This window comes from Heptranchias perlo, chromosome 17 (genome assembly GCF_035084215.1).
Source record: "Heptranchias perlo isolate sHepPer1 chromosome 17, sHepPer1.hap1, whole genome shotgun sequence".
Taxonomy (NCBI): Eukaryota; Metazoa; Chordata; class Chondrichthyes; order Hexanchiformes; family Hexanchidae; genus Heptranchias; species Heptranchias perlo.
Window position 1 is genome coordinate 53,988,485 of NC_090341.1, and position 15,467 is coordinate 54,003,951.

Consider the following 15,467-nt stretch of genomic DNA (forward strand, 5'->3'; position numbering starts at 1 on the left):
GCGTAAAAGGCCCCCACTCGCAAAATTTGCTCTATGATCTTGATCTCACCTCGTGTCAACTGTCTTATCCATCCATTGCAAAATTTCACATCTCTATTTCATTGATACTATAATGTTCATTGTTCTTCTTAAGCCGCAAATATATTCTTCCTTCTCACTGTGCTGAAATCAAGACTTATCACATGATGACCTATTCCAATTTATTTTTGCTGAGGACTTGAGAAGTGTGAACTCCTTACTTCCATTGAGTTTCTCTTCCTCCTACAATTTACAAGCTTTTAAAACCCAAGCTTGGCATCACTTAACCACTGTTCTTGATTTATCTTGTTTTCTCTTCCTTTTCTTGCTGATTTCCTCCTCAGCCCCACTGCTGAAGATGTTGACTCCTTTCTGAGGTAAAGTTACAGAGACATCAGGAGCCCTCTGATACTTTGCTGAATAGGCCATGTGAATGTCACCAGGCTAGTCAAAAACAGGGGCATCAAAAACGAGCCTAATTCTGTCCTCGTCTAATGTTCACATATCTGCAGTTCTAGTAGGGATCATTAGGTAGCAATTAGGAATGGGAGCCCTTCCCAATTCTCCCCTCCCTAACCTATGGGGGACTGAGGCCAATTGTACTCACCCTATAGTGACTCATCTGACATCAGCCTCATTGAGACAGACCAGGAATCAAACCAAGACCATCCCAGTTTATATGATTCAGCTACTTACAAGCCGAATGATTGGCAGAGCACTCTCATTCCTTTTAACCACAATAGTGTTCTGCACAAGGTTTCACACTTCAAAAAAAATACAAGTGAGTGCACAACCTGAAGTAACTATTCCTACTACCTTTCCCCTTTCCTTGTAAGAAGTCCCTGTGCACAGTCAAGATTAGGAACCCAACAAGTAGAAAATTTCAGGTGCAAATTCACATCCTATCATTCCACAGAGTGGCACATTCCAACTTTTAGTGCACCGTGCTGGCATAGTACAGAAAAGGTACTTAGCTCTGTAATGAGTGTGATTTCTTTAATCCTTTTCCCATGCTTTATTACTGTATGATGATAGTCAAGTAGTTCCATTGCATGGAAATGAAAATAAAGCCACCTCAACAGGGAAGTGAGCACCTTGTGTAAGCTGAGCTAAGTATTTTGAATGCCAAAAATATTACAATTCTTCATTTCTATAATCTGCAATCAATAAATTATGCACTGAAGATTATGAAAAAAATCTCCAGTGCATTGATCCAACTCTGCATGATCAAGACCAAGCATTGCCATAGAAACAAAACACCATGTTTGAGAGTGTATGCTCCAGGTATCTTTCTGCTTATTGAACGACCTCCGGTTTCTAAAAACAGAAATAAAGGCACTTTCCAAAGGTATATGTGAATGTAGCAACTCGTGGTGAAATTAATTGGGCATTCAAGACAAATTAAAGAGTCTCATCACCTTTGAAATGAAACCTTCAACACTTTTATTTTATATCTACTTCTATAGATGTATAAAGTTATTGATGTTAAAGCACGTACATGAATTGAGAACTGCTGAGCCCAACGTCAGAAGGTAAATGAACGTCTGTAAAGGCAGATGTTAATTTAGGGGCTGCAGTGACTGTCATTACAATTGTACTTGTTAATCCTGCTCCATTCTGCAGCAACTATTCTCCAATACCTGAGGACATTCGCACTTAATTATTAAACAAATAAAGATGGCTTTAAAGCCAATTTGAAGCCTTTTTTTAAAAAAAAGGTTGTACATAATCTTAAAGTGTAAATCTGGATGCAAGAGGAAGAAGGTAAGTAAAGAATGTGAAGGTTTTTTTTTTAAAAAAAAGAGAAATACAATATTGGAAAAAAATAGATTAGGCAGAAAAAAAGTAAAATTAAAGTAAAAAATGGACAGGCAATGGATAAGAGATGGGGAACAGGGATATAAAAGTGTGCACAATTGAACTGTTTAAATGTTTTAAATATGCATAAGATTACTTTATTTTTGTTGTTTAGGGTTAATATTAACGCCATAAAGCAACTTCTGTCATTCGAGTTGATTCATTACTGTATTAGCGTTTGCTTCAGTATCATAAGGGGTGAACTGAAAAGTTACTAAATGAGCGATCTCATAAGGAGATTGTTATTTCCTTGGACCTTCCAGAATCTAAGGATTAAAATCTCAATGGAAGTAGACAGAAGAACACAAAGGATGAAAAAGTCAGAATTCTCTGTCACAGTTTGATTTTTACTAAGTGTCAAATAGCTCCCTTTGAGAAATACTGCATGCAATGTTAGCAGATTTTTTTCCCTTTAAGTGTATAATAAATGTTAATAATTTATTGGCATGAGAATATAACTGTCCATTCATCAATGAGTACTCACCCTCGGTTACTGACCACAGCGGCCTTCAGGTGGATATAGCTTGCAGGAAACAGACCCTGCAAAGAAAAACAAGTTTTTCTTTAAAAGTCTAGCAATACGGAAGAGACACACATACAATCAGATAGAACGCAGGACTTTCTTCCATTGACTTATTGCTCAGATTACCCTGTGTACATCAAACAAATGGAAAAATACAGTGACCAGATAGAGTCTGACCATCGCAACTCCTTTTAAAAAATATATATACAGTTATAGTAATGATAAAGAATTAGGATAAGCCCAAACCAATGTTTGTTTGTATTGATTTTTAAAAAAATGTTTAAATAAGGATTCCTTGTGGCGTTATTGGAGCTACAGCCTTGGAAGATTTTGTGATGCAGATAATGTCAGCAATGGACTGAGTATCAGTAACAAAGAAGATCAGATGGATCTACATAGTGCCTTATCACCTCTCTCAGCAAACACTTCATCACCACTAACCGAATATTTCAGCTTCAACTGTGTGCATGTTAATTCAGTTCTGTCATATCACCGGGCTCAGTAACTCCATCAAACCACTCCCTCTTCCCCAAGCCTGTGCCATCAACAACCACATTTAAAATTGGCTGTGGGGGGGTGGTGGGGGAGAAGAAATATCAAAATTGATTCTAATTGCTTAACTCATTTATTTTTCAAATTTAGTGACAAGATCCCTTCTTCAAAATGGTCAGACAAACATGTGATCAAGTGATCAAAGGGACATTAAACTGTTGCACAGTGGCTTTAACAACCAAATCAGTGACATCAATGTTTTCACTGTTTTACTTTTAATCAGCGAAACAAGTCACTAGTAAATTAATGACACCCTTAAGAAAAAATAAGAGTCAGCCTTTGTATATCAAGATCTTAAACCAACAAATCAATATTTTATAATAGCAAAATCCCATGTCAACTTTTTATAATGGGAAAACCATGTCAATATTTCACCACTTATGTTTTGCTGAGGGACCAACTATCAAATGCTTTTGAAAAATAACTGTCTTGTTATTCTTTTCCTCAGTAACTGAAGTTCTTATTCAAATAACTGTACATGTCACAATAACATGATTATATTTAGCTACTGATTTGTCTTTTAATCCCTTCTATAAAATCTTTGCTTTAAGGCCTCAGACTAACTCAAAAGCCTGGGCTTTGATGAGTTTTTTAAAACTTCAGAATAGTTGAAGAGTTTCAAATCACAATTGTGCAGTCTGAGCGTGTCCAATGTTCAGAATTTCTCAGTAGGTTTCTAAGTTAAAGTAATTGCTGTGCATCTTCATCCTATGAGGACTTGGGAGTTTCTTTGCCGGTTTACAAAAGACTTTGAAACAAGCTGAATATTAAATTCTCAATCCTTTATATGTTAGGCAAGTCTGATTAAAATTTAGCAACTGCTCCTTTTCGATATGAACTGCTCACTTAGAAAATGCCCATGATTAGGAGCACTTGTGGTTTCTTTGTTGACAGTTACAAAGTAAATCAAAGAGCGCTTTATTGAAAAAGTACTTATTTTTCTCAAATGGTTGAAAATTCAGTTTAAAAAAAATCTTTCTTTCTGAACAATTTTTGGGGCTTAAGGATAAATTTTGCATATGAACTGGGAAACTTTTGCATAGTAGCTTTAACCAGCAAATCAGGTACCTCAATGTTTGCAATGTTTTCTACTGTAAAAATGTCTCCAGAGTTTTTACTTTCAATGAACGATACAAGTCACTAGTAAATGAATGACCAGCTCAACTCTTAATGATGAACTTTTGAGTATTTTAAAAGATAATCTTTGTTTGATTTTTAAAATTTGTTTATCCAAGATTATATAAGTCAGCAAAATCACCAACAGTCACTAAATGTTTAAGGCAGGAACCGGCTAACAACAGAAAACGCAGTGGGGGGATTATCTGATGGTGCAAGAAGGGCTATGGATGAGTGGGGGAGGAGGCTGACAGGAGGGTAGGTGTTTGGGGTGGGAGGGGGGAGGGGTTGGCACCTGGTGATCCAAAAGAGGTCAAGGTACAGTTGCCAACTCTGGTTAGAGGCATTCTTGGGAGGTTTGATCATGTGACGTTGAGCTCAGGATGGCTTCAAATGTTACTGCATTTACTGTATAAAGTTTGGGTCCCCTGTAGTTCAGTATCTTTGCTCATGGTTTCGCGCCAGCAGCTGTTGTGCGTGACGTTCCAAGAACCAGGAGGCCACCCGCGAGCAGGCAAAGAAGGGAAACCGAAGGTGGAGGAGGGATTCGCATGGGGGAAACAAGAGGTGAGAGGAACTATGATTCCACCAGTAACTAATAGTAACTCATTGGAAATTGCACTGATAACTAATATTAAAACCTTTAACTCCGATTCCCCTCATAACCAACAATAATACAATAACTCATCAATAGTCTATATGCAACTAGCAGTAATAGGTGTAAAGCCCCAATATCATACCTCTAACTAGTCGTAATCCTATAATCTGCTCATATTCACCCAATAACCACAGCCAGAATCCCCCTGCAATATACGAGGTGCAGTCAGGCTCCTCAGTCAATGTCACTTTTATCAGGCCTGATCTCTCTCCCTATCTCCTTGGATTCTGGTTTAGACTTGGGTCCTGTATGGTGAGAAGTCTGAACTGGGAGTCTCAGTCAGAGCCGGCCTGTACTTGGGCTTCAAACGTCAAAACCAGCCGGCTCAGACTGACTGAACCAAATCGAGAGATCACACAAAGGACAGTGGGCTTGGTGTTTGGGGCACTTCTGACTTTGGGGCACATCATCCTAAACTCAGCTCAGCATCAACATTTCAAATGCACTTTCTGGGCTAGAACTCAATAAAGGAGAGCTTTCATAGAATGATATAAATTACAGCACAGAAGGCGGCCATTCGGCCCCCATTGCTGGCGCTCTCTCCTGTAACCCCATTTCCTCAAATCCTTTTGTATTCCTCCTATTAAAATGCTTATCCTATTCCTTTTTAAATGACGTTTCAATCTCTGCCTCAATAGCTACTTGTGGTAAAGCATCCCATGCTCTAATAACCCTCAGTGCAAAAACCTTCATTTCCCATCCCCCCGGGTTCTTCCAGTGAGAAACCTCGGTCTCCGTCTCCTAGTTCCCCATTCACCCACCAGTGGAAACAATCTTTCACTACGTACCCACAGTAAAGTACCCACGTCTCACTCTCCCCTTTGCTAGCTGCTCCTCTCTCGGCACAGCTTCCACACACCTCGTTACTGCTTCCCCCAGTTCTGCAGGAAATGCTGGGCAGTTCAGATACCATTCTCCCGGGCCCCACTCTCCAGAAGGATGTTAGATCCTACCTCTCAAAACGGTCAGATCCCAGAAACCCTGCCAATACTGCCAGATTCTGGACTCTGCAGTGCACCCAAACTCTCCTCCAAGTGTTGCTGGAGCTGGGACCTCCCTTCCCGATCACGGAAGCCTTTCTCAGTGCTCACAAACAAATAGACCATTCCCTATGCTTCCGATGCTCCTACACTCTGGGATCTCTCTCCCCATTGCTTCCAGATTCCAAGACCCCTCTCCCACTTATCCCAGAACCTGCTGTAATGTTCTCAGCATTCCTTTTTGCAGTGTTTCTGGAACCCCTCCCAGTGCTCTCAAAACTAGGAACCCCCTCAAAGTACAGTTAGACCGTGAGACCCCATTTTAGTACTGACAGAACCCAGTCTTCCTACCCAGTGCTCCCAGATCCAGGCTGATAAATCAGCATTCCTGATAATTCTACATGGCATAATTCTTCTGTTCTTATAAAATCTCTGACTCGTCATAAGCAATGCTACAAAAGATCTGCTACTGAAGTCTTGCCTATAGTGTGCACTTCCTGTTACAATTTGAGTGTCCCACTTCAGCCATCCCAATTAAAATTTATTAGTAGTATATTAAAAGTCTTGCATATAGCACACGCTTTCTGCAAATGCCACACTTACTTCCTGTAATATTTCTCATCATACTTTGTTGATATAAACCCCAATGTAAAATTGTGTATTCTCCGACTCAAGAGCAGCTTCAAGGAGATTTGTTCGTATATATATTTATTTCTTCAGAAGTGATTTATACTGACAGATTTTTGTGTGTACCTGCAGATGTGGTTCAGGGCATTATTTCCTGAACACCTTCCAATGCAAAAGAGTTTGTTGAGAGCTAGAAAAATTCTACTGCTCCTCTGCTTAGCATGACTCTAGTAGCTTATATGTCTTTACATCTGTTCAGTGACCTACTCTTTTGGTCCATTTCCACAGTGATTGCATGTACAGCATTTCCAAGTAGCAACCTGCTACCTTACGATTTATCCTACCCTACAGCACTAATCACAGCAGCCATTGCCTTAATCACTCGGAATTGTTAGGTAAAGGGTAATGCTTAATTTAATACAAATGAATTAGCAGCCTGCCCAGAAGCTGTTATATTATCTAAATCACGACTTTTGGGTGTATTTTGATGGAGGACATATTATTACATGGAACAATGGTTAATTAACAGTCCAAGCAAAAACCTATATTCTATAACAAGTTATGATATCTGAAAAAAATCAAATTTGTGTCTATTGTTCATGAATAAGACTGGAGAGTTGCAACAATAATGCCTGAAATTTGTTAAGCTACTTAAAGTAGTGTAGTGTACAGATCACATCAGGAAATAAATATGATGCTGTTTAACAATCATTAAATAGAAGAACCCATTACATTTCATGGCAAGGCTACTCAAACTTCCCCCTTTTTCTACTACTAAGACCACAATTTAAAATACAAATCTTGGAATAATTCCCTCAAGATGAAAAGACTGGCATTTCTAGTAAATCTGAAAAATGGTTTCCTTAAATAAAATTCTACCTATCAGGTCAGAACAGTGTGCCTATGTTAACATTAAAACTGTTGTTGATCTAGCAGGATTTCAATCTTTAGAAGAGTTAGTCACCTCCCCCTAGTGAAAGACAGAAAGTAAGAACTAAAGAAAGAAAGAACTAATGATAGGGCGGGAGGACGGGCGGGAGGGAGGACGGACGGGAGGACTAAAGAAAGGAAGGAAGAACTAAAGAAAGGAAGGAAGAACTAAAGAAAGGAAGGAAGAACTAAAGAAAGGAAGGAAGAACTAAAGAAAGGAAGGAAGAACTAAAGAAAGGAAGGAAGAACTAAAGAAAGGAAGGAAGAACTAAAGAAAGGAAGGAAGAACTAAAGAAAGGAAGGAAGAACTAAAGAAAGGAAGGAAGAACTAAAGAAAGGAAGGAAGAACTAAAGAAAGGAAGGAAGAACTAAAGAAAGGAAGGAAGAACTAAAGAAAGGAAGGAAGAACTAAAGAAAGGAAGGAAGAACTAAAGAAAGGAAGGAAGAACTAAAGAAAGGAAGGAAGAACTAAAGAAAGGAAGGAAGAACTAAAGAAAGGAAGGAAGAACTAAAGAAAGGAAGGAAGAACTAAAGAAAGGAAGGAAGAACTAAAGAAAGGAAGGAAGAACTAAAGAAAGGAAGGAAGAACTAAAGAAAGGAAGGAAGAACTAAAGAAAGGAAGGAAGAACTAAAGAAAGGAAGGAAGAACTAAAGAAAGGAAGGAAGAACTAAAGAAAGGAAGGAAGAACTAAAGAAAGGAAGGAAGAACTAAAGAAAGGAAGGAAGAACTAAAGAAAGGAAGGAAGAACTAAAGAAAGGAAGGAAGAACTAAAGAAAGGAAGGAAGAACTAAAGAAAGGAAGGAAGAACTAAAGAAAGGAAGGAAGAACTTGCATTTATATAGCCTCTTTCAGGACCTCAGGACATCCCAATGAAGTACTTTTAAAGTGTAGTCACTGTTGTAATGTAGTATGGAAAGGTATGTGTCTTAGAGATGAAGCAATCCTCAAACACAGAAATTAAAAACTATTGCACCACTCCTGCAGAGGAGTGTATGGTTCAGCAAGCTTATTCAGCAAGTAACAGCTATACAGACCAGGAAGGTCCAATGTTTGATTTTATGTGTGCTGAATTAGCTAATCAAAGCCAGGGCTAAGGTAGGGCTGCTACAATTAAGGTCAGCAATGCTGGATCAGAGAGAGGACAATCATTCAGGGCTCCAGTTCCTAAACACTAAATTGAGCAATGGAGACTTAATACTAAAGGACAAAATGTAATTCTGTGTCGCAGTGTCACACCAGACTGGAACTCCTAACTGACAAATGAACATCAGCTCTTTGCTCTGTTGGGGATGGAGAATTAAAGAAGTGAATTAACACCGGACATATCTGGGACCTGAGCAATAAAGGTGACTGGGAGGATACGAACATAACTAAGAGATGAATAATAACAAAAGAACTGTTCTGACCCACGTGTCACCCAGATTGGTCAATTGAACGGAAAGGGTTTTTTTCTTTGAATTATACAGAAGGGTCCTTGGCGCACCTCTCAACAAACTTTATTTTCATTAGATTCTCTTTGTTTAGTTAGAAGATGATTCTCTTTGTCTTCTCTAGTCTTCTTCTGCAATCATATTTACCTAGCAAAGTTAGAAAGATCCCTTTACAAGTACAAAGTATATCCAGGACAAAGAGCAAGAGGTCATAGAATTCACATTGCATGGCTTTACCAGTTATAACCAGAGATAAGTGTGTCACTTAAATGTGTAAATTTACTTGAGCTCTGGGAAGGTGAAAGTAAGCCAACTAGTCCGATACCAGTACTGTACCAGTGCATAAGATGGAATTACACAGGGGCCGAGGATCCAGGAGGAACGAATAATATCTCTAAGAAAGAGGCTCATCAACCCGATGTTCCAGAAGACGAGCAACCAGCTCAACAATGCAGCTCATAAGGACAAGGTCACAAGGTGGAAACATTGCTAACCACCAGCACATAGATTAAAATCTATCTGATATTTAACGTGATTAACTTGTCAGCTATTAGGCGTTTAATCCTAATCTCACCAATTAATATCAATCTCAGAAAATGTTCTCAATCACAATTTCATAATCACGAATCCAGCTAATGCTGAATTAGTGATACACTCGACTTGACTTCCTTTCTAACTTCTGTTGTTCATCTTGTTAAGTAACTCTATCAATTAACTAATTGTTATTCAAATTGCTAGGTAACCCTATCTGCAACAGTTTATATCTACTAATTATTTCTATACTCAATATTTAAGTAGGGATAATCATGATTGTTAGTGTAAGACTTCTTTGATGATTTGGCAAGAAAGGGTTAATTCATTCACTCAGTAAGTTATTGGTATCCAAATTGAGGGTTGGTATGGTGAACTCAAATTCAATCCAAACTGGGTGATGTAAGACAGTTAGGTGAGCCCAAACTTGTGCCCAGTTTGTGTCACTCCCGGACACAAACTGGGCCGTAAACCCCAGACAGTTCCTTAACGAGGAGTTGAGGTGAAGGGGGTTAAGGATTCGTCTGGTTCCTTGACATATTTGTTGGAAAACCGATTCCAGAGATCTTACATAATTTTCCATAGTCTAAATAAAAAAACATGTTTTTCCCTTTAATTACCGTATTGTATACCCAGTAGATGGGGGTATGGTAATGCAATGGTTATGCTACTGGACTAGTAATCCGGAGGCCTGGACTAAGAATCCAGAGAACGCAAATTCAAATCCCACCTTGGCAGTTTGAAAATTTGAATTCAGTTAAATAAATAAATCTGGAAATAAAAAAAGCTGATATCAACAGTGACCATGAAGTTGTTGGATTGACGTAAAAACCCACTGGTTCACTAATGTCCTTCAGGGAAGGAAATCTGCCATCTTTACCCGGTCTGGCCTATACATGATTCCAGTCCCACACCAATGTGGTTGACTCTTAACTGCCCTCTGAAGTGGCCGAGCAAGACATTCAGCTGTATCAAACCGGTACAAAGAATAAGAATAAAGCCAGTCAGTCCACTCAGCTGCAACCTAGGCATTGAATTAGGACATGACAAAGGCACACCCAGCCCACTGATCCTGTAAAGTCCTCCTCACTAACTTCTGGGGACTGGTGCCAAATTTGGGAGAGCTATCCCACAGACTAGCCTGACATAGTCATACTTTCAGAATCATACTCATCAGTCAACATCCCAGACTCCTCCAGCACCATTCAAGTCCCATCGGCAGGACAGACACACCAGAGGTGGGGACACAGCAGCATTCATTCGGGTGGGAGTGGCTCTGGGAGTCCTCTACGTTGACTTTGGACCCTATGAAGTCTCATGGCTCCAGTTCAAACATGGGCAAGAAAGCTTCATGCTGATTACCACCTACCGCCCTCCCTCAGCTGATGAACCAGTACGCCTCAATGTTCAACATCACCTGGAGGAAGCAGAGAGTAGAAAAGGCATAAAATGTGCTCTGGGTGGGGGACTTCAATGTCCAGCACCAAGAGTGGCTCGGTAGTACCACCACTAACTGAGCTGGCCAAATCCTGAAGGACATAACTGCCAAACTAGGCTTGCGGCAGGTGATGAGAAAATCAACACGAGGGAATGACCTACTTGTCTTTGTCCTCATCAATCTAACTGTTTCCCATGACAGTATTGACAGGAGTGACCACCGGACAGTCTTTGCGGAGGCCAAGTCCTGTCCTCACACTGAGGATACCCTCCATCGTGTCTGTAGCACTTCCAATGTGTTACATGGGACAGATTAACAACAGATCTAGCAGCTCAAAACTGGACATCCATGAGGCTCAGTGGGACAGGAGAATTGTACAGCGATGAAAGATTTAGAGTTTCTTGGTAAAATTTCTGGTCAAGGATGGACATGTTGCTTGAGCAAGCAGTGAGCAAAGGTGTGCGTGAAAATATAGAAACAAAATATTTTTCTACAGAGCTTCAGAATTTTGCTCCAACAAAATCAGAGGTGTCCAGCCCGGCCCCTCGCAAAAGATGCTCTGGCCACATATGCTTGCTCCCCTTTGATACTTCTGGCCTGTTCCCAATTGAAATTAAACATCCTGAGCTTCCTCAACTGGAAATATGCTTTTTTTTAATATGCAAGACATAAAAGCCTACAAAATATACAGGGAAATGATTAAACATCCATGGACAATAATATTTTGTATGTTTAAAATGTGTCTACCAATGCTTTCAATCCGACAACTGTCTTTTTTGTTTAAAACATTGTAACATAGTAAACTATGAACTCCAATGTTTTCAGAGTAACTTTGCTGGAAATATAATGTAAATTACTATGTTCAAGGAGTTGTTTAATAAACATATACAGCATGTTACATTTGTGAAAAAACTTTTCACTTTGAAGTCTGGCATTGCTTAATTTTTGTCAAGTTTTGTAACATATTCTAAATGGTTAGAGCAGCTCTACTTTTATTTATGTGTGCTTGAGAATTCAAAGCACTCAAAAATAATATAGACAGCAAGTTCTGGAAGGACTAAACTATTGTTCAAGCTTGCAAGAAGAAAAGTTGTGTTTAAGCAGACACTTTTAGTAACATTAAGCTGTTGCAGAGATGTTTGGTAAAGATTGAAAACGCAAATTAGTTTCATTCTTAAGTTTTATACTTCTAGACAATACTACAAAAACAAAAAGGTATGAAAATATGCTTTTGATATCCCAAGTAGGAGTTGCTCCCCCAAAGAGAATCATGCAACGGTTTACTTATAAATGCAACTGCGGTATACGATGTAGGATTCTAGCTAGTTTTGAGAGTCTAGTGTCAGCAACTTTAAAACTTTGTTAAGAAATATAAGATTAGCAGATTTTCTGTCCTCTACTATATCTTATATTGATAGATCAATCATTGTAAACATGCAAGTCCTGAACATCCACGGTATACTTGTATCAGTCAGCCCGCTGGATGGAGCCTTGGATGCTCTGAGTTGATCTCCAGTGTCCGAAGTTCAAGCAGCCCCTTTACATTAGGTGCTCCCACTTCTTAACTGTATAACGTTCCATCTATGTCACTTGACACCTTCTTTACCTCGTCTGCTGTCTTTGGTGCGAAGCTAGCAAAAGACAGCTGGGACTTCTCTAATCTATGATTTACAAAGACACATTCCTTGGTACCAAGTGGCATTCAGTTACTTTTCTTCAGAAATTCCCTCACTATCCCTAGACCTATTTGCCTAGTGTTAATTATGTGATTTGTGTTTTCACAATCATAGGTGTAAACATCATACATTATAACCTAATCCATTGTATTACTCGCTCTGTTTCAAGCTTACATTATGGTTCATGACAGACAAAGCCTGTTCTTCCTCCTTATCTAATTAAAGTTTCAACTATCCGACTATGGGAACATCTCATCAGTATTGCCCTGGCGACCTGTCTGTAGTAAACTGCCTATCTGAGTTTCTTATTCAGGCTAACTTCTCCTTCCCACAATGCATATTATATCAGCCATTTCCCATCAATGTACATTACCCATTTTATCTCTAAAACCTACATGAAATGAACAAGGAAAACACTATTTATTTTCCAGGAACTACTACCTGAGGAGTATCTGAAAATGTAAATCTTCCCAGGGGGCAGCCAGGGAACAAATAGCATGGCCCTTAATTTATGTCTGGGCTTCATCTCGACAAGATGGTAGTATAGTATGCACACAACCATTAATTCAGCTAATTCCTGTTTGGTCACTAGTTCGTCTTGGATCCTTGCACCACAGAACCCTCGAAGTTTAAAGCACAGAAGGAGGCCATTTAGCACAATTCTGCTAGCTTTTTTTTAAAAAAGCAATCCAAAACTCATCCCACTGCCCTGCTCTCTCCCTAAAGCCCTGCATCTTCCTCTGCTTCAAATGTTTATCTATTTTTACCTTAAAAGATGCAATAGTCTCTGCTTCAAATACCCCCTGTGGCAAAGCATTCCATGCTCAAACAACTCCTCGTGTAATGAAATTTCTCCTAATCGCTTTTCTCACTCTCTTAGTGCTAAGTTTCTATTGATAACTTCACATCACTGACTCCCTCACCGATGAAAATAGGCTTTCCTTAGTGTCTCTATCAAAATGTTTCACAATTTTAAAAACCCCCATTAAATCTCGTAGTCTTCTCTGCTCCAATGGACATATTCCCATTATTTCAAGTCTCTCCTCAGAACTATAGTTTCTCATCTATGTTATCATCCTAGTAAAGCTACAATGTATGTTCTCTATGACTTTAATGTTTTTTCTATAATGGGACACCCTAAACTGCAAACAGTACTTTAACTGTGACCTATCCCTTAACTTCTTTGTTCTTGAACCTTACACTGATAAAACCCAAAAGTGTTACTGGCATTTTTTTATGGCTATCTACCTGTACTCGCACTTTCAGGAGATTATGTATTTGAATCTAAAAGGTCTCTCTGTTCCTGTTTAGTTTCTTTCCATTGAGTGCACAGTCCCATTCTTGTTGCTCACATTTATCTGCATGAAATTGTATCTGCCCATTCTGCTGAGCTATCCATGTATTCCTGAAGCCTTTCATGATCCTCCTCACTGTTTACAAAACCCCCTACTTTTGTCTCACCAGTAAATGTTGACATTGTCCTCCCTATGCCCAAGTTTAAATTATCTATATATAGAGAGCAAAAGCTGCCACTGCACTGATTCCTGGGATACACCACTTCCAACCCTTCTCTAATCCAAGCAAAACAGATTAACCCTTTGTTTCCTGTCAACTTTCTATCCACGTTGCTGCATTTTCTCATGCTATATCCCTGAATTTTTGTGACAACCCTCCTGTGAGATATTTCATAGAATGTTGCCAGAAAATCTATATAGACTACATCTATTGTATTCCCTACACTGTCACTCCTTGAAAAATTACTCTCAAATTTATCAAACACAACTTGTTCTTAACTTTCACAAATTCATGCTGACAGTTCATCATTATCTTATGCATCTTTAAACACTTACTAATAAATAGCTGTCAAAACTTCCTAAAGTGCTCTGTATAAGAGACATGATAACTTAGGTCTATATATGAGACTCAACATAATGGAAGTGACACTCCAGTTCTGATTTATGTGGCAACAGATGATAATTTGAGTTAATAAGAACATAAGAAATAGGAGCAGGAGTAGGCCAATCGGCCCCTCGAGCCTGCTCCGCCATTCAATAAGATCATGGCTGATCTGACCCTAACCTCAAATCTAAATTCATGTCCAATTTCCTGCCCGCTTCCCGTAACCCCTAATTCCCTTTAGTTCTTGGAAACTGTCTATTTCTGTTTTAAATTTATTTAATGATGTAGCTTCCACAGCTTCTTGGGGCAGCAAATTCCACAGACCTACTACCCTCTGAGTGAAGAAGTTTCTTCTCATCTCAGTTTTGAAAGAGCAGCCCCTTATCCTAAGATTATGCCCCCTAGTTCTAGTTTCACCCATCCTTGGGAACATCCTTACCGTATCCACCCGATCAAGCCCCTTCACAATCTTATATGTTTCAATAAGATCGCCTCTCATTCGTCTGAACTCCAATGAGTAGAGTCCCAATCTACTCAATCTCTCCTCATATGTCCACCCCCTCATCCCCGGGATTAGCCAAGTGAACCTTCTTTGTACTGCCTCGAGAGCAAGTATGTCTTTTCTTAAGTATGGAGACCAAAACTGTATGCAGTATTCCAGGTGCGGTCTCACCAATACCTTATATAACTGCAGCAATACCTCCCTGTTTTTATATTCTATCCCCCTGGCAATAAAAGCCAACATTCCGTTGGCCTTCTTGATCACCTGCTGCACCTGCATACTGACTTTTTGATTTTCTTGCACTAGGACCCCCAGATCCCTTTGTACTGCAGTACTTTCCAGTTTCTCGCCATTAAGATAATAACTTGCTCTCTGATTTTTCCTGCCAAAGTGCATAACCTCACATTTTCCAATATTGTATTGCATCTGCCAAATCTCCGCCCACTCACCCAGCCTGTCTATATCCCCTTGTAGGTTTTTATGTCCTCCTCACGCTCTACTTTCCCTCCCATCTTTGTATCATCTGCAAACTTTGATATGTTACACTCGGTCCCCTCCTCCAAATCGTTAAAATAGGTGGTAAAGAGTTGGGGACCCAGCACCGACCCCTGCGGAACACCACTGGCTACTGGTTGCCAGTCCGAGAATGAACCATTTATCCCAACTCTCTGCTTCCTGTTCGATAACCAATCCTCCACCCATGCCAGAATATTACCCCCAATCCAGTGA

The 15,467-nt window shown here is 39.5% G+C and overlaps 1 protein-coding gene across 1 annotated transcript in view; it reads right to left on the reverse strand.

The window, feature by feature from the left end:
- The window catches only part of dock3 (dedicator of cytokinesis 3), a 1,008,697-nt gene that overhangs the window by 740,339 nt on the left and 252,891 nt on the right, over positions 1-15,467 (reverse strand). The window contains exon 4 of the mRNA XM_067999007.1: positions 2,360-2,415. Within this exon, the coding sequence (XP_067855108.1) occupies positions 2,360-2,415 (56 nt within the window). The remainder of the gene's footprint in view (positions 1-2,359; positions 2,416-15,467) is intronic.